The sequence below is a fragment of the Crinia signifera genome, chromosome 2, assembly GCF_055691185.1.
Source record: "Crinia signifera chromosome 2, ASM5569118v1, whole genome shotgun sequence".
Taxonomy (NCBI): Eukaryota; Metazoa; Chordata; class Amphibia; order Anura; family Myobatrachidae; genus Crinia; species Crinia signifera.
Genome location: NC_139218.1, coordinates 3,930,611 through 3,953,762, shown reverse-complemented (window position 1 = coordinate 3,953,762; position 23,152 = coordinate 3,930,611). Strand labels below are relative to the sequence as shown.

General features: G+C 54.4%; 1 protein-coding gene across 1 annotated transcript in view; it reads right to left on the bottom strand.

Annotated features, from left to right (window-relative positions):
• The window catches only part of TTF2 (transcription termination factor 2), a 116,668-nt gene that overhangs the window by 48,327 nt on the left and 45,189 nt on the right, over positions 1 to 23,152 (bottom strand). The window contains 4 exon segments of the mRNA XM_083171459.1: positions 5,067 to 5,158; positions 9,121 to 9,274; positions 9,356 to 9,543; positions 13,194 to 13,302. Of these exon segments, the coding sequence (XP_083027585.1) occupies positions 5,067 to 5,158; positions 9,121 to 9,274; positions 9,356 to 9,543; positions 13,194 to 13,302 (543 nt within the window).

The window sequence follows — 23,152 nt, the reverse complement described above, 5'->3', positions numbered from 1 at the left end:
CAGGGTGACCTGGTGATTGTGGCGAGATGCCATCAGATCCACCTCCGGTCTGCCCCACCGGTCTACCAACATCTGAAATGCTTTCGGATGTAGGGTCCATTCGCCGGCATCCAGAGTCTGCCGACTCAAGAAGTCCGCCTCCCAATTGAGAAGTCCCGGGATGAAGATTGCCGATAATGCCGGGATCTTGTTCTCCGCCCACTGGAAGATACAAGAGGCCTCCGCCATAGCTGCTCAACTCCGAGTGCCACCCTGGTGGTTGATATAAGCCACCATCGTCGCATTGTCCGACTGTACCTGCACCGGGTGACCTTGAAGCCAAGGCTCTGCCTGGCGGAGAGCTAGTAAGACAGCTCTTAGTTCGAGAGTGTTGATGGATAGCAAGGATTCCTGTGGAGTCCAAAGCCCCTGAAAGGATTTCTGACATGTGACTGCTCCCCAACCACGAAGACTGGCATCCGTGGTGAGGAGAGTCCACTTTTGGATCCAAAAAGGCCTCCCTTCCATGAGGTTCTGATCTAGAAGCCACCATGACAGGGAACTCCAAACTGCCGGTGATAAGACAATCAGCTGTGACCTTATGTTGGAGTATGACCCCGACCATTTCCTCAGAATTTCCCGTTGTAATCGTCGAGAGTGGAACTGAGCGTACTCCGCCATGTCGAAGGTCGAGACCATGGAGCCCAGCACCCTCATGCAGGCATGTATTGAGACACACCTGAGTGAGAGAAGATGTTGAACTCTGGATTGCAGGGCCTTGCGGCGTATCTCCGGCAAGTAAATCCGCTGATTTACTGTGTCCAACAGGGCCCCTAGGTGAATCATAGATTGAGTAGGGACTATGGATGACTTTGGCCAATTGATTATCCAGCCGTGGCGTTCCAGGACTGCCACGACCTTGGTCAAGTGTGCCTGGAGAACCTGGGGCGACTGAGCCAGGATCAACAGATCGTCCAGGTATGGGAGAATCCGAACCCCCTGGTGGCGAAGAGCACTGCACATCACTGCCATGACCTTCGTAAATACGCAGGGAGCTGTGGCCAGGCCGAAAGGTAGTGCCTGAAATTAATAGTGACGGTCCTGCAGCGCAAACCTAAGGAACCGCCAGTGTTCTTGTTTGATGGGTACATGTAGATACACATCTTGTATGTCGAGGGATGCCATGTAGTCCCCTGGTTGCAACGCCAGCACAATGGACCGCAAGGTCTCCATCTTGAACTTCGGGACCCGAAGGAATTTGTTTAGTCTTTTTAGATTTAAAATGGGACGGAAGGTCCCATTGGGCTTCCGTACCAAGAAAAGACTGGCGTAGAAACCTGTGCCTTGTTGCGGCACTGGAACGGGAGCAATGACACCTGCTGAAAGTAGTTTTTGTATGGCCTGTTCCAGGGCTACGCGCTTTTCCAAGTCCTTGGGAGAACTTGTTGAAAAGAACGAGCTTGGTGGTCGACGGCGAAAGGTTATAGAATAGCCTTTGAAGACTAAGTCTCGAACCCAAGCGTCTGTCGTGGACTCCAGCCACATGTGCGAAAACCGAAGCAGGCGACCCCCCACCCTGGGATCCCCCAGGTGGAGCGCCGGCCCATCATGCCGAGGGCTTAACCTCGGGTTTATGTTCAGCACGTCTAGTGGGCCAGGGACGTTTTCCTCTGGCCCTAGAGGGCTTTGCGGGTTGGGCCTGAGTCTTTGTGAACGACTGTCCCCTACCCCTGCCCTGGAAACGAAAGGACTGGAACGCCGGTCGAGGACGTGGAGCAGGAGTGGATGGCAGGAAAGCCGCCTTTGAGGCAGCCACCGTGGCCACGATTTTGTCCAGCTCTGATCCAAACAATAGAGAACCCGCAAAGGGTAATGCCTCTAGAGTTTGTTTGGACTCAGTATCCGCTTTCCAAGAGCGAAGCCACAGAGATCGTCGTGCCGCCACTGCCGAGGCAGATGCTCTTGAAGTAAGAGTGGCTGCATCTAATGCAGCCTCTCCCAAATATAGTGCAGCCTGATGCATGATGTCAAGAATAGGAAACATGTCATCTACACTATCTCCCTCAGTAATAATATTAGTGAGGAGAGAAATCCATTTTACCATGGCCTTTGCCACCCAGGCAGATGCCAGGGTAGGTCTTGCAACCGCCCCAGTTGTTGTAAAAATCAGCTTAAGAAAGTTCTCTAACTTTCTGTCAGCGGCATCTTTAAGAGAAGCGGTTGGAATGGGCAAAGTATTGGAACGCACAATCTTAGCGATATGTGCATCCACCTTGGGAGGAGTCTCCCAGCGAACTCTATCCTCTGGAGGGAGCGGGTACAGGGAATTAAACCGCTTAGGGAGCGGAAACTTCCTATTTGGTAACACCCAGGCCTCCCCAAAGACATCCTCTAGCTCCGAAGAGTTAGGGAACACTGCCCGCGTCTGCTTGTGACGCTTAAAAGATGGGCCCACAGACTGTACGGGTTCAGAGACCTCCTGTAAATGTAACACGTCTCTAACCGCAATTACCAGGGCTTCTACATCGACTTTTGCTGTTATGTCGCCTCTAGAGGTGTCGTCAGCATCTGCGTCGACTGTGTCGTCAACCAGCTGATCCTCCTCCTCATCAGTATCTACATCCGTATCCTGATGGGTGAGGGTAGAAGGAATCTCCCCACCCCGGGGCTTACGGGATTTACCCTTTAAAGAGGCACGGATGCCCTGAACTGAGTCTGCCAAAGCACGCGCCCATGCTGGCTCCTCGGGGGGGGGGCACATGGCCGAGACACGGACGGTCCCGGCTGCAGGGATGGTGCAGCAGAGAGCTTGTCTATTAACTGCGACATGACCTGGGTAAGCTGGGCCCAAGCAGGTTCCCGCGGGGGAGATGCCACAGGGGGCTGCGCATGTGTTTTTATACATTGTAGGCATAACCCCTCTACAAGCTGGGGTACGCCCGCTCTGCAAGGCGTGCAGGACACCAATATAGGGGCCCATGTGTCGTCACCGCTTTCCTCTGACATTGTACAAGAGGCAGCTGATTGTAACAATTAACACAATATACTTTCTGACAGGCAGTGATAGTGTTAAGACAATATGAGACACAGCACACAAACAGAGCATACAATGCAAAATAAAAAACCTGGCACTGGGCTCCGCAAAGCACAAAGGCTGGCAGGAGCATAAATTACTGTAACCTGGTATCCTTGAAGGAGAGGTACAGGTGGGATTTGCCCAGATGGCCCGGCCGTGAAGAGATGGAACTCCAGAATGGCAGAGAGCTCTCTGTGTCCGTCCTACACGTGCAGCAGGCAGGCAGGAAGAGATCAGGGCTGGAAACCCCGTGGGTACATCCTAGCTCCTGTCTCCGGGGGAGGGGCTGTGTGAGGAGAGGCTCCCTCCCCCTGCTAGCAAATGGCCACTGGGAATATATGACTCATGTGGCGCCGGTAAAATGGCGGGGATCCGGTGCTTGCCGGGCGGCCCCGCGTACCGACGCCACTGCCCACACTCAACATCTCCCTGGTGGTCCAGCGGGACAGAGCGCTCAACACTTTTCAAAAGGCGGCGGTTCTGCCGCTTGCTAGTGCAGCCCGGCGATCCCCCTTCGCCGGGCTGCTCAGCCGCCATTAAACATGGGAGCGCGTTACCTGTAAGCGGCTCACCGCTGTCGTCCCGGTCCCCGTTGCGGCTGTGCTCTCCAGTGCTCTAGAGCCAGCCGAACACCTCCGCTTGTGGAAACCACGTGGGTGGTGTTGGGCTGCCGGGTCCCGGGTGATGGAGCGCAGTGCAGGGGTCTAACAGACCCCCGGCGCTGCTGCTCTGTCACTGACTCCGGTCAGTGTAAAAATAAGAATAAAAAAAAAAAAAAAAATTAAAAGTTTTATGCTGCTATTATAGCAGCACCTTTCTAATGCGTGTTGGCTCCTGCCAGCACGATAAAAACTGACTAGCCTGGGAGGCGGAGTATAGGAGGTGAGAGCCCAGGGGGCTGTCTCTGAGCAGCCCAGAAGTTTAACCTTTCTGGTGCTGGATTGGTCGTGACGTCACTCCTAGACCCAATGTTATCCCTGGGGCCCCTGACGTCTACCGCTGAAGAAATTTACAGCCAGCTACTAATGTTACATCCAGCCCCTGTACCCCCCCCCACCGCCAGCCCCTGTAGCCCCCCACCCCCTGTACCCCCCCTACCGCCAGTCACCAGCCCCTGTACCCCCCCTACCGCCAGTCACCAGCCCCTGTACCCCCCCTACCGCCAGTCACCAGCCCCTGTACCCCCCCTACCGCCAGTCACCAGCCCCTGTACCCCCCCCACGGCCAGTCACCAGCCCCTGTACCCCCCCCCACGGCCAGTCACCAGCCCCTGTACCCCCCCCTACCGCCAGTCACCAGCCCCTGTACCCCCCCCACGGCCAGTCACCAGCCCCTGTACCCCCCCACCTCCAGTCACCAGTCCCTGTACCCCCCCCCCACCGCCAGTCACCAGCCCCTGTACCATCCCCCCCCCAATCACCACCCCCTGTACCTCCCCACCGCCAGTCACCAGCCCCTGTACCCCCCCCCCACCGCCAGTCACCAGCCCCTGTACCTCCCCACCGCCAGTCACCAGCCCCTGTACCCCCCCCACGCCAGTCACCAGCCCCTGTACCTCCCCACCGCCAATCACCAGCCCCTGTACCCCCCCACCACGTCACTAGCCCCTGTACCCCCCCACCGCCAGTCACCAGCCCCTGTACCCCCCCACCGCCAGTCACCAGCCCCTGTACCCCCCCCCCCACCGCCAGTCACCAGCCCCTGTACCCCCCCCAGTCACCAGCCCCTGTACCCCCCCAGTCACCAGCCCCTGTACCCCCCCACCGCCAGTCACCAGCCCCTGTACCCCCCCCCCCCACCACCAGTCACCAGCCCCTGTACCCCCCCACCGCCAGTCACCAGCCCCTGTACCCCCCCCACCGCCAGTCACCAGCCCCTGTACCCCCCCACCGCCAGTCACCAGCCCCTGTACCCCCCCCCCCCCCAGTCACCAGCCCCTGTACCCACAGAGAACATGACATCACACTGCCAGTAATAACAATAAAATATGATAATTCCAAGACTCTGTTACCTGGATCTGGCGAGGATGACGTCGTACACGGCCTGCTCCTGCTCAGACAGCGTCAGCTGATGTAACACACAGCTCCGCTGGGGAAGCACCACCTAGGAGACACGCGGACAGGGGCGGTCATGTAGGTGTCCTATGTACATATACCCAGGTAACAAGGGGTCAGTCACAGGCGCTAGTTACCGGGGGTTTCCCAGTATAAAGGGGTCAGTCACAGGCGCTAGTTACCGGGGGTTTCCCAGTATAAAGGGGTCAGTCACAGGCGCTAGTTACCGGGGGTCTCCCGGTGTGTACGGATCAGTCACAGGCGCTAGTTACCGGGGGTTTCCCGGTGTGTACGGATCAGTAACAGGCGCTAGTTACCAGGGGTCTCCCGGTGTGTACGGGTCAGTCACATGCGCTAGTTACCGGGGGTCTCCCAGTATAAAGGGGTCAGTCACAGGCGCTAGTTACCGGGGGTCTCCCGGTGTGTACGGGTCAGTCACAGGCGCTAGTTACCGGGGGTCTCCCGGTGTGTACGGGTCAGTCACAGGCGCTAGTTAGCGGGGGTCTTCCAGTGTGTACGGATCAGTCACAGGCGCTAGTTACCGGGGGTCTCCCGGTGTGTACGGGTCAGTCACAGGCGCTAGTTACCGGGGGTCTCCCAGTGTGTACGGGTCAGTCACAGGCGCTAGTTACCAGGGGTCTCCCGGTGTGTACGGATCAGTCACAGGCGCTAGTTACCGGGGGTCTCCCGGCGTGTACGGGTCAGTCCCAGGCCCTAGTTACCGGGGGTCTCCCAGTGTGTACGGATCAGTCACAGGCGCTAGTTACCGGGGGTCTCCCAGTGTGTACGGATCAGTCACAGGCGCTAGTTACCGGGGATCTCCCGGTGTGTATGGGTCAGTCCCAGGCGCTAGTTACCGGGGGTCTCCCAGTGTATAGGGATCAGTCACAGGCGCTAGTTACCAGGGGTCTCCCAGTGTGTACGGGTCAGTCACAGGCGCTAGTTACCAGGGTCTCCCAGTGTGTACGGATCAGTCACAGGCGCTAGTTACCGGGGGTCTCCCGGCGTGTACGGGTCAGTCACAGGCGCTAGTTACCGGGGGTCTCCCGGCGTGTACGGGTCAGTCACAGGCGCTAGTTACCGGGGGTCTCCCGGTGTGTACGGGTCAGTCACAGGCGCTAGTTACCGGGGGTCTCCCAGTCCCGGTGTGTACGGGTCAGTCACAGGCGCTAGTTACCAGTGGTCTCCCGGTGTGTACGGGTCAGTCACAGGCGCTAGTTACTGGGGGTCTCCCAGTGTATAGGGATCAGTCACAGGCGCTAGTTACCAGTGGTCTCCCGGTGTGTACGGGTCAGTCCCAGGCGCTAGTTCCCGGGGGTCTCCCGGTGTGTACGGGTCAGTCCCAGGCGCTAGTTCCCGGGGGTCTCCCGGTGTGTACGGGTCAGTCACAGGCGCTAGTTACCGGGGGTCTCCCGGCGTGTACGGGTCAGTCACAGGCGCTAGTTACCAGGGGTCTCCCGGTGTGTACGGATCAGTCACAGGCGCTAGTTACCAGGGGTCTCCCAGTGTGTACGGATCAGTCACAGGTGCTAGTTACCAGGGGTTTCCCGGTGTGTACGGGTCAGTCACAGGCGCTAGTTACCGGGGGTCTCCCGGCGTATAGGGTCAGTCACAGGCGCTAGTTACCGGGGGTCTCCCGGCGTATACGGGTCAGTCACAGGCGCTAGTTACCGGGGGTCTCCCAGTGTATAGGGATCAGTCACAGGCGCTAGTTACCAGGGGTTTCCCGGTGTATAGGGATCAGTCACAGGCGCTAGTTACCAGGGGTTTCCCAGTGTGTACGGGTCAGTCACAGGCGCTAGTTACCGGGGGTCTCCCAGTGTGTACGGGTCAGTCACAGGCGCTAGTTACCGGGGGTCTCCCAGTGTATAGGGATCAGTCACAGGCGCTAGTTACCAGGGGTTTCCCGGTGTGTACGGGTCAGTCACAGGCGCTAGTTACCAGGGGTCTCCCAGTGTGTACGGATCAGTCACAGGCGCTAGTTACCAGGGGTCTCCCGGTGTGTACGGGTCAGTCACAGGCGCTAGTTAGCGGGGGTCTCCCAGTGTGTACGGATCAGTCACAGGCGCTAGTTACCGGGGGTCTCCCGGTGTGTACGGATCAGTCACAGGCGCTAGTTACCAGGGGTTTCCCGGCGTGTACGGGTCAGTCACAGGCGCTAGTTACCAGGGGTCTCCCGGTGTGTACGGATCAGTCACAGGCGCTAGTTACCAGGGGTCTCCCAGTGTGTACGGATCAGTCACAGGCGCTAGTTACCGGGGGTCTCCCGGCGTGTACGGGTCAGTCACAGGCGCTAGTTACCGGGGGTCTCCCGGCGTATACGGGTCAGTCACAGGCGCTAGTTACCGGGGGTCTCCCAGTGTATAGGGATCAGTCACAGGTGCTAGTTACCAGGGGTTTCCCGGTGTGTACGGGTCAGTCACAGGCGCTAGTTACCGGGGGTCTCCCGGCGTATACGGGTCAGTCACAGGCGCTAGTTACCGGGGGTCTCCCGGCGTATACGGGTCAGTCACAGGCGCTAGTTACCGGGGGTCTCCCAGTGTATAGGGATCAGTCACAGGCGCTAGTTACCAGGGGTTTCCCGGTGTGTACGGGTCAGTCACAGGCGCTAGTTACCGGGGGTCTCCCAGTGTGTACGGGTCAGTCACAGGCGCTAGTTACCGGGGGTCTCCCAGTGTATAGGGATCAGTCACAGGCGCTAGTTACCAGGGGTTTCCCGGTGTGTACGGGTCAGTCACAGGCGCTAGTTACCAGGGGTCTCCCAGTGTGTACGGATCAGTCACAGGCGCTAGTTACCAGGGGTCTCCCGGTGTGTACGGGTCAGTCACAGGCACTAGTTAGCGGGGGTCTCCCAGTGTGTACGGATCAGTCACAGGCGCTAGTTACCGGGGGTCTCCCGGTGTGTACGGATCAGTCACAGGCGCTAGTTACCAGGGGTTTCCCGGTGTGTACGGGTCAGTCACAGGCGCTAGTTACCGGGGGTCTCCCGGCGTATACGGGTCAGTCACAGGCGCTAGTTACCGGGGGTCTCCCAGTGTATAGGGATCAGTCACAGGCGCTAGTTACCAGGGGTTTCCCAGTGTGTACGGGTCAGTCACAGGCGCTAGTTACCGGGGGTCTCCCAGTGTATAGGGATCAGTCACAGGCGCTAGTTACCAGGGGTTTCCCGGTGTGTACGGGTCAGTCACAGGCGCTAGTTACCAGGGGTCTCCCAGTGTGTACGGATCAGTCACAGGCGCTAGTTACCAGGGGTCTCCCGGTGTGTACGGGTCAGTCACAGGCGCTAGTTAGCGGGGGTCTTCCAGTGTGTACGGATCAGTCACAGGCGCTAGTTACCGGGGGTCTCCCGGTGTGTACGGATCAGTCACAGGCGCTAGTTACCGGGGGTCTCCCAGTGTGTACGGATCAGTCACAGGCGCTAGTTACCAGGGGTCTCCCGGTATAAAGGGGTCAGTCACAGGCGCTAGTTACCAGGGGTTTCCCGGTGTGTACGGGTCAGTCACAGGCGCTAGTTACCAGGGGTCTCCCAGTGTGTACGGATCAGTCACAGGCGCTAGTTACCAGGGGTCTCCCGGTGTGTACGGGTCAGTCACAGGCGCTAGTTAGCGGGGGTCTTCCAGTGTGTACGGATCAGTCACAGGCGCTAGTTACCGGGGGTCTCCCGGTGTGTACGGATCAGTCACAGGCGCTAGTTACCGGGGGTCTCCCAGTGTGTACGGATCAGTCACAGGCGCTAGTTACCGGGGGTCTCCCAGTGTGTACGGATCAGTCACAGGCGCTAGTTACCAGGGGTCTCCCGGTATAAAGGGGTCAGTCACAGGCGCTAGTTACCGGGGGTCTCCCAGTGTGTACGGATCAGTCACAGGCGCTAGTTACCGGGGGTTTCCCAGTGTGTACGGATCAGTCACAGGCGCTAGTTACTAGGGGTCTCCCGGTGTGTACGTGTCAGTCCCCGGCGCTAGTTACCAGGGGTCTCCCGGCGTGTACGGATCAGTCACAGGCGCTAGTTACCAGGGGTTTCCCGGTGTGATCCAGCTGGTCCTTGGTCCTCCGCAGCAGCAAGCTCTTGGTCAGGATATTTAGCCGCTCTCCTCCCTTGCGGCTGCCATTGTCCACCTGATTCTTCCATAACTTGTACTCGTCAAACGGGGCACAGCGCAGGAACCTGGAAGGAGACACGTTACATCTCCAGGGTGGTTCTGTGGTACCGGTCAGACTGGATCTTCAGACCACCATCTTCTCTTACCGCAGGAGAGAGTACAGATCCAACAGGTTATTCTGTATGGGGGTCCCCGTCACTGCCCACCGGGCCCCGGCTCTCAGGTTACACACCGCCATGGAGGTCTGCACCTTGGGGTTCTTAATGTTGTGAGCCTCATCCAGGATGATGCGTGCCCATGCCAGGCGCAGGAGGGGGGAGTGCGCGGATTCGTCCTAGAATACACGCAGTGATGGGGCGTCATATTGGGGGGACTGAGATGGGAACAGACGCAGGAGAGGGGGCGGATTACTCCTAGAATACACACAGAGATGGGGCGTCTTATATTGGGGGGACTGAGATGGTAACAGGCGCAGGAGAGGGGGCGGATTCCCCCTAGAACACACGCAGTGATGGGGCGTCTCATATTGGGGGACTGAGATGGTAACAGACGCAGGAGAGGGGGCGGAGTCCTCCTAGAATACACACAGAGATGGGGCGTCTCATATTGGGGGGACTGAGATGGTAACAGGCGCAGGAGAGGGGGCGGATTCCTCCTAGAATACACACAGAGATGGGGCGTCTCATATTGGGGGGACTGAGATGGTAACAGGCGCAGGAGAGGGGGCTGATTCCTCCTAGAACACACGCAGTGATGGGGCGTCTCATATTGGGGGGACTGAGATGGTAACAGGCACAGGAGAGGGGGCGGATTCCCCCTAGAATACACACAGTGATGGGGTGACATATTGGGGGGACTGAGATGGTAACAGGCACAGGAGAGGGGGCGGATTCCCCCTAGAATACACACAGTGATGGGGCGTCTCAAATTGGGAGGGACTGAGATGGGGACAGACGCAGGAGAGGGAGCGGATTCCTCCTAGAATACACTCAGTGATGGGGCGTCTCATATTGGGGGGACTGAGATGGTAACAGGCGCAGGAGAGGGGGCGGATTCCTATAGAATACACACAGTGATGGGGCGTGTCATATTGGGGGGACTGAGATGGGAACAGGTGCAGGAGAGGGGGCGGACTCCTCCTAGAATACACACAGTGATGGGGCGTCTCATATTGGGGGGACTGAGATGGGAACAGGCGCAGGAGAGGGGGCGGACTCCTCCTAGAATACACACAGTGATGGGGCGTCTCATATTGGGGGGACTGAGATGGTAACAGGCGCAGGAGAGGGGGCGGATTCCTCCTAGAATACACACAGTGATGGGGCGTCTCATATTGTGGGGACTGAGATGGTAACAGGCGCAGGAGAAGGGGCTGATTCCTCCTAGAACACACACAGTGATGGGGCGTCTCATATTGGGGGGACTGAGATGGGAACAGGCGCAGATATTGGGGGGACTGAGATGGGAACAGGCGCAGGAGAGGGGGCGGATTCCTCTAAGAATACACGCAGTGATGGGGCGTCTCATATTGGGGGGACTGAGATGGGAACAGGCGCAGATATTGGGGGGACTGAGATGGTAACAGGCGCAGGAGAGGGGGCGGATTCCCCCTAGAACACACGCAGTGATGGGGCGTCTCATATTGGGGGGGGAATGAGATGGGAACAGGTGCAGGAGAGGGAGCGGACTCCTCCTAGAATACACACAGAGATGGGGCGTCTCATATTGGGGGACTGAGATGGGAACAGACGCAGGAGAGGGAGCGGACTCCTCCTAGAATACACACAGTGATGGGGCGTCTCATATTGGGGGGACTGAGATGGGAACAGGCCCAGGAGAGGGGGCGGATTCCTCCTAGAATACACACAGTGATGGGGCGTCTCATATTGGGGGGACTGAGATGGGAACAGGCGCAGGAGAGGGGGCTGATTCCTCCTAGAATACACACAGTGATGGGGCGTCTCATATTGTGGGGACTGAGATGGTAACAGGCGCAGGAGAAGGGGCGGATTCCTCCTAGAACACACACAGTGATGGGGCGTCTCATATTGGGGGGACTGAGATGGGAACAGGCGCAGGAGAAGGGGCGGATTCCTCCTAGAACACACTCAGTGATGGGGAGTCTCATATTGGGGGACTGAGATGGGAACAGACGCAGGAGAGGGGGCTGATTCCTCCTAGAATACACTCAGTGATGGGGCGTGTCATATTGGGGGGACTGAGATGGGAACAGGCTCAGGAGAGGGAGCGGACTCCTCCTAGAATACACACAGAGATGGGGCGTCACACATTGGGGGGACTGAGATGGGAACAGACGCAGGAGAGGGGGCGGATTCCTCCTAGAATACACACAGAGGTGAGGCGTCTCATATTGTGGGGACTGAGATGGTAACAGGCGCAGGAGAAGGGGCTGATTCCTCCTAGAACACACACAGTGATGAGGAGTCTCATATTGGGGGACTGAGATGGGAACAGACGCAGGAGAGGGGGCTGATTCCTCCTAGAATACACTCAGTGATGGGGCGTGTCATATTGGGGGGACTGAGATGGGGACAGGTGCAGGAGAGGGGGCGGATTCCTCCTAGAATACACGCAGTGATGGGGCGTCATATTGGGGGGGACTGAGATGGGAACAGGCGCAGGAGAGGGGGCGGATTCCTCCTAGAATACACTCAGTGATGGGGCGTGTCATATTGGGGGGACTGAGATGGGAACAGGCGCAGGAGAGGGAGCGGACTCCTCCTAGAATACACACAGTGATGGGGCGTCTCATATTGGGGGGGGACTGAGATGGTAACAGGCGCAGGAGAGGGGGCGGACTCCTCCTAGAATACACAGAGTGATGGGGCGTCTCATATTGGGGGGACTGAGATGGGAACAGGCGCAGGAGAGGGGGCGGATTCCTCCTAGAAAACACAGTGATGGGGCGTCTCGTATTGGGGGGACGGAGATGGGAACAGACGCAGGAAAGGGGGCGGATTCTTCCTAGAACACACGCAGTGATGGGGCGTCTCATATTGGGAGGACTGAGATGGTAACAGGTGCAGGAGAGGGGGCGGATTCCTCCTAGAATACACTCAGTGATGGGGCGTCTCATATTGGGGGACTGAGATGGGAACAGACGCAGGAGAGGGGGCGGATTCCTCCTAGAATACACACAGAGATGGGGCGTCTCATATTGGGGGGACGGAGATGGGAACAGACGCAGGAGAGGGGGCGGATTCTTCCTAGAATACACGCAGTGATGGGGCGTGTCATATTGGGGGGACTGAGATCGGAACAGGTGCAGGAGAGGGGGCGGACTCCTCCTAGAATACACACAGCGATGGGGCGCCACATATTGGGGGGACGGAGATGGGAACAGGTGCAGGAGAGGGGGCGGACTCCTCCTAGAATACACACAGTGATGGGGCATCTCATATTGTGGGGAATGAGATGGTAACAGGCGCAGGAGAGGGGGCGGATTCCTCCTAGAATACACACAGTGATGGGGCATTTCATATTGTGGGGACTGAGATGGTAACAGGCGCAGGAGAGGGGGCTGATTCCTCCTAGAACACACGCAGTGATGGGGAGTCTCATATTGGGGGACTGAGATGGGAACAGACGCAGGAGAGGGGGCTGATTCCTCCTAGAATACACTCAGTGATGGGGCGTGTCATATTGGGGGGACTGAGATGGGAACAGACACAGTGATGGGGCGTCACATATTGGGGGGACGGAGATGGGGCGGATTCCTCTAGAATACACACAGTGATGGGGCGTCTCATATTGGGGGGACGGAGATGGGAACAGGTTTGTCACTGTACACTGATCAGACCGGAGTGATTGCTAGCTCACATATAACGGCACTCACATGGACCACGTGCACTAATAGCTCCCGGGTTGCTGTAAAGCAGCCACTAGTAGAAGAGGATGAGCCCCCTCTCCCAGACGTCATATGAAGGCACCGCAGTCATGTTCCCTCCGCACAGCGCGACCTACCTCCAGGTCCTGGTCCTTAGCTGGGACTTCTCCTTCCTCCTTCTTCTTCGTGGGAATCTCCTTTGATACCAGGCTGTAGGTGGTGACGACGATGTCATACTGTGCCAGCCTGGGAGCGAGATAACCCATCCATCACATAACGTGTAAGCGTGGGTATACCTACATGTACACAGGGATTACTGCATAGTGTAAGGGGTACAGCACCGGTACACAGCGAGATAACCCATCCATCACATAACGTGTAAGCGTGGGTATACCTACATGTACACAGGGATTACTTCATAGTGTAAGGGGTACAGCACCGGTACACAGCGAGATAACCCATCCATCACATAACGTGTAAGCGTGGGTATACCTACATGTACACAGGGATTACTGCATAGTGTAAGGGGTACAGCACCGGTACACAGCGAGATAACCCATCCATCACATAACGTGTAAGCGTGGGTATACCTACATGTACACAGGGATTACTGCATAGTGTAAGGGGTACAGCACCGGTACACAGCGAGATAACCCATCCATCACATAACGTGTAAGCGTGGGTATACCTACATGTACACAGGGATTACTGCATAGTGTAAGGGGTACAGCACCGGTACACAGCGAGATAACCCATCCATCACATAACGTGTAAGCGTGGGTATACCTACATGTACACAGGGATTACTGCACAGTGTAAGGGGTACAGCACCGGTACACAGCGAGATAACCCATCCATCACATAATGTGTAAGCGTGGGTATACCTACATGTACACGGGGATTACTGCATAGTGTAAGGGGTACAGCACCGGTACACAGCGAGATAACCCATCCGTCACATAACGTGTAAGCGTGGGTATACCTACATGTACACGGGGATTACTGCATAGTGTAAGGGGTACAGCACCGGTACACAGCGAGATAACCCAGCCATCACATAACGTGTAAGCGTGGGTATACCTACATGTACACAGGGATTACTGCATAGTGTAAGGGGTACAGCACCGGTACACAGCGAGATAACCCATCCATCACATAATGTGTAAGCGTGGGTATACCTACATGTACACAGGGATTACTTCATAGTGTAAGGGGTACAGCACCGGTACACAGCGAGATAACCCATCCATCACATAACGTGTAAGCGTGGGTATACCTACATGTACACAGGGATTACTGCATAGTGTAAGGGGTACAGCACCGGTACACAGCGAGATAACCCATCCATCACATAATGTGTAAGCGTGGGTATACCTACATGTACACAGGGATTACTGCACAGTGTAAGGGGTACAGCACCGGTACACAGCGAGATAACCCATCCATCACATAATGTGTAAGCGTGGGTATACCTACATGTACACAGGGATTACTGCACAGTGTAAGGGGTACAGCACCGGTACACAGCGAGATAACCCATCCATCACATAACGTGTAAGCGTGGGTATACCTACATGTACACAGGGATTACTGCACAGTGTAAGGGGTACAGCACCGGTACACAGCGAGATAACCCATCCATCACATACTGTGTAAGCGTGGGTATACCTACATATACACAGGGATTACTGCATAGTGTAAGGGGTACAGCACCGGTACACAGCGAGATAACCCATCCATCACATACTGTGTAAGCGTGGGTATACCTACATGTACACAGGGATTACTGCACAGTGTAAGGGGTACAGCACCGGTACACAGCGAGATAACCCATCCATCACATAACGTGTAAGCGTGGGTATACCTACATGTACACAGGGATTACTGCACAGTGTAAGGGGTACAGCACCGGTACACAGCGAGATAACCCATCCATCACATAATGTGTAAGCGTGGGTATACCTACATGTACACAGGGATTACTGCATAGTGTAAGGGGTACAGCACCGGTACACAGCGAGATAACCCAGCCATCACATAACGTGTAAGCGTGGGTATACCTACATGTACACAGGGATTACTGCATAGTGTAAGGAGTACAGCACCGGTACACAGCGAGATAACCCAGCCATCACATAACGTGTAAGCGTGGGTATACCTACATGTACACAGGGATTACTGCACAGTGTAAGGAGTACAGCACCGGTACACAGCGAGATAACCCATCCATCACATATCGTGTAAGCGTGGGTATACCTACATGTACACAGGGATTACTGCATAGTGTAAGGGGTACAGCACCGGTACACAGCGAGATAACCCATCCATCACATAACGTGTAAGCGTGGGTATACCTACATGTACACAGGGATTACTGCATAGTGTAAGGGGTACAGCACCAGTACACAGCGAGATAACCCATCCATCACATATCGTGTAAGCGTGGGTATACCTACATGTACACAGGGATTACTGCATAGTGTAAGGGGTACAGCACCGGTACACAGATAACCCATCCATCACATAACGTGTAAGTGTGGGTATACCTACATGTACACAGGGATTACTGCACAGTGTAAGGGGTACAGCACCGGTACACAGCGAGATAACCCATCCATCACATAACGTGTAAGCGTGGGTATACCTACATGTACACAGGGATTACTGCATAGTGTAAGGGGTACAGCACCGGTACACAGCGAGATAACCCATCCATCACATATCGTGTAAGCGTGGGTATACCTACATGTACACAGGGATTACTGCATAGTGTAAGGGGTACAGCACCGGTACACAGATAACCCATCCATCACATAACGTGTAAGCGTGGGTATACCTACATGTACACAGGGATTACTGCATAGTGTAAGGGGTACAGCACCGGTACACAGCGAGATAACCCATCCATCACATAACGTGTAAGCGTGGGTATACCTACATGTACACAGGGATTACTGCATAGTGTAAGGGGTACAGCACCGGTACACAGCGAGATAACCCAGCCATCACATAACGTGTAAGCGTGGGTATACCTACATGTACACAGGGATTACTGCATAGTGTAAGGGGTACAGCACCGGTACACAGCGAGATAACCCATCCATCACATAACGTGTAAGCGTGGGTATACCTACATGTACACAGGGATTACTGCATAGTGTAAGGGGTACAGCACCGGTACACAGCGAGATAACCCATCCATCACATAACGTGTAAGCGTGGGTATACCTACATGTACACAGGGATTACTGCATAGTGTAAGGGGTACAGCACCGGTACACAGCGAGATAACCCATCCATCACATAACGTGTAAGCGTGGGTATACCTACATGTACACAGGGATTACTGCATAGTGTAAGGGGTACAGCACCGGTACACAGCGAGATAACCCATCCATCACATAACGTGTAAGCGTGGGTATACCTACATGTACACAGGGATTACTGCATAGTGTAAGGGGTACAGCACCGGTACACAGCGAGATAACCCATCCATCACATAACGTGTAAGCGTGGGTATACCTACATATACACAGGGATTACTGCATAGTGTAAGGGGTACAGCACCGGTACACAGCGAGATAACCCGTCCATCACATAACGTGTAAGCGTGGGTATACCTACATGTACACAGGGATTACTGCATAGTGTAAGGGGTACAGCACCGGTACACAGCGAGATAACCCATCCATCACATAACGTGTAAGCGTGGGTATACCTACATGTACACAGGGATTACTGCATAGTGTAAGGGGTACAGCACCGGTACACAGCGAGATAACCCATCCATCACATAATGTGTAAGCGTGGGTATACCTACATGTACACAGGGATTACTGCATAGTGTAAGGGGTACAGCACCGGTACACAGCGAGATAACCCATCCATCACATAATGTGTAAGCGTGGGTATACCTACATGTACACAGGGATTACTGCATAGTGTAAGGGGTACAGCACCGGTACACAGCGAGATAACCCATCCATCACATAATGTGTAAGCGTGGGTATACCTACATGTACACAGGGATTACTGCATAGTGTAAGGGGTACAGCACCGGTACACAGCGAGATAACCCATCCATCACATAATGTGTAAGCGTGGGTATACCTACATGTACACAGGGATTACTGCATAGTGTAAGGGGTACAGCACCGGTACACAGCGAGATAACCCATCCATCACATAACGTGTAAGCGTGGGTATACCTACATGTACACAGGGATAACTGCATAGTGTAAGGGGTACAGCACCGGTACACAGCGAGATAACCCATCCATCACATAACGTGTAAGCGTGGGTATACCTACATGTACACAGGGATTACTGCATAGTGTAAGGGGTACAGCACCGGTACACAGCGAGATAACCCATCCATCACATAACGAGTAAGCGTGGGTATACCTACATGTACACAGGGATTACTGCATAGTGTAAGGGGTACAGCACCGGTACACAGCGAGATAACCCATCCATCACATAACGTGTAAGCGTGGGTATACCTACATGTACACAGGGATTACTGCATAGTGTAAGGGGTACAGCACCGGTACACAGATAACCCATCCATCACATAACGTGTAAGCGTGGGTATACCTACATGTACACAGGGATTACTGCATAGTGTAAGGGGTACAGCACCGGTACACAGCGAGATAACCCATCCATCACATAATGTGTAAGCGTGGGTATACCTACATGTACACAGGGATTACTGCATAGTGTAAGGGGTACAGCACCGGTACACAGCGAGATAACCCATCCATCACATAATGTGTAAGCGTGGGTATACCTACATGTACACAGGGATTACTGCATAGTGTAAGGGGTACAGCACCGGTACACAGCGAGATAACCCATCCATCACATAACGTGTAAGCGTGGGTATACCTACATGTACACAGGGATTACTGCATAGTGTAAGGGGTACAGCACCGGTACACAGCGAGATAACCCATCCATCACATAATGTGTAAGCGTGGGTATACCTACATGTACACAGGGATTACTGCATAGTGTAAGGGGTACAGCACCGGTACACAGCGAGATAACCCAGCCATCACATAACGTGTAAGCGTGGGTATACCTACATGTACACAGGGATTACTGCATAGTGTAAGGGGTACAGCACCGGTACACAGCGAGATAACCCATCCATCACATAACGTGTAAGCGTGGGTATACCTACATGTACACAGGGATTACTGCATAGTGTAAGGGGTACAGCACCGGTACACAGCGAGATAACCCATCCATCACATAATGTGTAAGCGTGGGTATACCTACATGTACACAGGGATTACTGCATAGTGTAAGGGGTACAGCACCGGTACACAGCGAGATAACCCATCCACCACATAACGTGTAAGCGTGGGTATACCTACATGTACACAGGGATTAATGCATAGTGTAAGGGGTACAGCACCGGTACACAGCGAGATAACCCATCCATCACATAACGTGTAAGCGTGGGTATACCTACATGTACACAGGGATTACTGCATAGTGTAAGGGGTACAGCACCGGTACACAGCGAGATAACCCATCCATCACATAATGTGTAAGCGTGGGTATACCTACATGTACACAGGGATTACTGCATAGTGTAAGGGGTACAGCACCGGTACACAGCGAGATAACCCAGCCATCACATAACGTGTAAGCGTGGGTATACCTACATGTACACAGGGATTACTGCATAGTGTAAGGGGTACAGCACCGGTACACAGCGAGATAACCCATCCATCACATAACGTGTAAGCGTGGGTATACCTACATGTACACAGGGATTACTGCATAGTGTAAGGGGTACAGCACCGGTACACAGCGAGATAACCCATCCATCACATAATGTGTAAGCGTGGGTATACCTACATGTACACAGGGATTACTGCATAGTGTAAGGGGTACAGCACCGGTACACAGCGAGATAACCCATCCATCACATAACGTGTAAGCGTGGGTATACCTACATGTACACAGGGATTACTGCATAGTGTAAGGGGTACAGCACCGGTACACAGCGAGATAACCCATCCATCACATAATGTGTAAGCGTGGGTATACCTACATGTACACAGGGATTACTGCATAGTGTAAGGGGTACAGCACCGGTACACAGCGAGATAACCCATCCATCACATAACGTGTAAGCGTGGGTATACCTACATGTACACAGGGATTACTGCATAGTGTAAGGGGTACAGCACCGGTACACAGCGAGATAACCCATCCATCACATAACGTGTAAGCGTGGGTATACCTACATGTACACAGGGATTACTGCATAGTGTAAGGGGTACAGCACCGGTACACAGCGAGATAACCCATCCATCACATAACGTGTAAGCGTGGGTATACCTACATGTACACAGGGATTACTGCACAGTGTAAGGGGTACAGCACCGGTACACAGCGAGATAACCCATCCATCACATAACGTGTAAGCGTGGGTATACCTACATGTACACAGGTATTACTGCACAGTGTAAGGGGTACAGCACCGGTACACAGCGAGATAACCCATCCATCACATAACGTGTAAGCGTGGGTATACCTACATATACACAGGGATTACTGCATAGTGTAAGGGGTACAGCACCGGTACACAGCGAGATAACCCATCCATCACATAACGTGTAAGCGTGGGTATACCTACATATACACAGGGATTACTGCATAGTGTAAGGGGTACAGCACCGGTACACAGCGAGATAACCCGTCCATCACATAACGTGTAAGCGTGGGTATACCTACATGTATACAGGGATTACTGCATAGTGTAAGGGGTACAGCACCGGTACACAGCGAGATAACCCATCCATCACATAATGTGTAAGCGTGGGTATACCTACATGTACACAGGGATTACTGCATAGTGTAAGGGGTACAGCACCGGTACACAGCGAGATAACCCATCCATCACATAACGTGTAAGCATGGGTATACCTACATGTACACAGGGATTACTGCATAGTGTAAGGGGTACAGCACCGGTACACAGCGAGATAACCCACCCATCACATAACGTGTAAGCGTGGGTATACCTACATGTACACAGGGATTACTGCATAGTGTAAGGGGTACAGCACCGGTACACAGCGAGATAACCCATCCATCACATAATGTGTAAGCGTGGGTATACCTACATGTACACAGGGATTACTGCATAGTGTAAGGGGTACAGCACCGGTACACAGCGAGATAACCCATCCATCACATAATGTGTAAGCGTGGTTATACCTACATGTACACAGGGATTACTGCATAGTGTAAGGGGTACAGCACCGGTACACAGCGAGATAACCCATCCATCACATAATGTGTAAGCGTGGGTATACCTACATGTACACAGGGATTACTGCATAGTGTAAGGGGTACAGCACCGGTACACAGCGAGATAACCCATCCATCACATAATGTGTAAGCGTGGGTATACCTACATGTACACAGGGATTACTGCATAGTGTAAGGGGTACAGCACCGGTACACAGCGAGATAACCCATCCATCACATAACGTGTAAGCGTGGGTATACCTACATGTACACAGGGATTACTGCATAGTGTAAGGGGTACAGCACCGGTACACAGCGAGATAACCCATCCATCACATAATGTGTAAGCGTGGGTATACCTACATGTACACAGGGATTACTGCATAGTGTAAGGGGTACAGCACCGGTACACAGCGAGATAACCCATCCATCACATAATGTGTAAGCGTGGGTATACCTACATGTACACAGGGATTACTGCATAGTGTAAGGGGTACAGCACCGGTACACAGCGAGATAACCCATCCATCACATAATGTGTAAGCGTGGGTATACCTACATATACACAGGGATTACTGCATAGTGTAAAGGGTACAGCATCGGTACACAGACAGTACAAGAGATGCTACCATCACAGCATGGGCAGAGAGCTATGCCCGGGCTGGTCAGCGAAAGGCGGGGCAGAGAGCTATGCTCTGATTGGCTGGAGAGTGGGCTGGGTTGCATGTTATGCTTGGCCTGGCAGGCGAGAGGGCGGGGCTGGGCGCCGAGAGCTAGGCCTAGGCTGGGGACAGGGTGGGTGGGACAGCACATGTTATGCTCTGGCTGAGTGGGCGGGGCTACATGGTATGCTGGTCTGCTGGAAAATGGGCAGGGCTGCGCAGAGAGTTATGTTCTGGCTGGCGAGTGGGCGGGGCTGCATGCTGAGTTTTGCGCTGGCTGGCGAGTGGGCGGGGCTGCGTGCTGAGTTTTGCGCTGGCTGGCGAGTGGGCGGGGCTGCGTGCTGAGTTATACGCTGGCTGGCGAGTGGGCGGGGCTGCGTGCTGAGTTATACGCTGGCTGGCGAGTGGGCGGGGCTGCGTGCTGAGTTATACGCTGGCTGGCGAGTGGGCGGGGCTGCGTGCTGAGTTATACGCTGGCTGGCGAGTGGGCGGGGCTGCGTGCTGAGTTATACGCTGGCTGGCGAGATGATCGGACAATGTGACAGCAGCACCGTGTGTTACGCTGCTTTTCCACAGACTACATCCCAGGTATGTGCAGATGACATGAACCCAGGATGAGAGCCAGGAATATGACCGGCTGTACACCCAGGTCCATCACACAGGGACCTCACTGCAAAGTGCTATTACTAGTCTGGGGGATAAAAACCTGTGAGATGCTGCCACCTAGTGTTTATTACTGGTACAACCACTACAATGTGTCACTAATAGCAAAACCATTATACAGTATAACGCAACAATATAACCCAACACTATAATATACCCGGGCCCCATCCGCTGGTTATCATACACGCGGGCCCCATCCAACGTGGCGGCACTCGGTCAGATAAGCCCCGCTACGCTGCGGCACTCGGTCAGAGAAGCCCCTCTACGCGGCGGCACTCGGTCAGAGAAGTCCCGCTACGCGGCGGCACTCGGGCAGAGAAGCCCCGCTACGCGGCGGCACTCGGGCAGAGAAGCCCCGCTACGCGGCGGCACTCGGGCAGAGAAGCCCCGCTACGCGGCGGCACTCGGTCAGAGAAGCCCCGCTACGCGGCGGCACTCGGTCAGAGAAGCCCCGCTACGCGGCGGCACTCGGTCAGAGAAGTCCCGCTACGCGGCGGCACTCGGTCAGAAAAGTCCCGCTACGCGGCGGCACTCGGTCAGAGAAGTCCCGCTACGCGGCGGCACCGGTACACAGCGAGATAACCCATCCATCACATAATGTGTAAGCGTGGGTATACCTACATGTACACAGGGATTACTGCATAGTGTAAGGGGTACAGCACCGGTACACAGCGAGATAACCCATCCATCACATAACGTGTAAGCGTGGGTATACCTACATGTACACAGGGATTACTGCATAGTGTAAGGGGTACAGCACCGGTACACAGCGAGATAACCCATCCATCACATAACGTGTAAGCGTGGGTATACCTACATGTACACAGGGATTACTGCATAGTGTAAGGGGTACAGCACCGGTACACAGCGAGATAACCCATCCATCACATAACGTGTAAGCGTGGGTATACCTACATGTACACAGGGATTACTGCATAGTGTAAGGGGTACAGCACCGGTACACAGCGAGATAACCCATCCATCACATAACGAGTAAGCGTGGGTATACCTACATGTACACAGGGATTACTGCATAGTGTAAGGGGTACAGCACCGGTACACAGCGAGATAACCCATCCATCACATAACGTGTAAGCGTGGGTATACCTACATGTACACAGGGATTACTGCATAGTGTAAGGGGTACAGCACCGGTACACAGCGAGATAACCCATCCATCACATAATGTGTAAGCGTGGGTATACCTACATGTACACAGGGATTACTGCATAGTGTAAGGGGTACAGCACCGGTACACAGCGAGATAACCCATCCATCACATAACGTGTAAGCGTGGGTATACCTACATGTACACAGGGATTACTGCATAGTGTAAGGGGTACAGCACCGGTACACAGCGAGATAACCCATCCACCACATAACGTGTAAGCGTGGGTATACCTACATGTACACAGGGATTACTGCATAGTGTAAGGGGTACAGCACCGGTACACAGCGAGATAACCCATCCACCACATAACGTGTAAGCGTGGGTA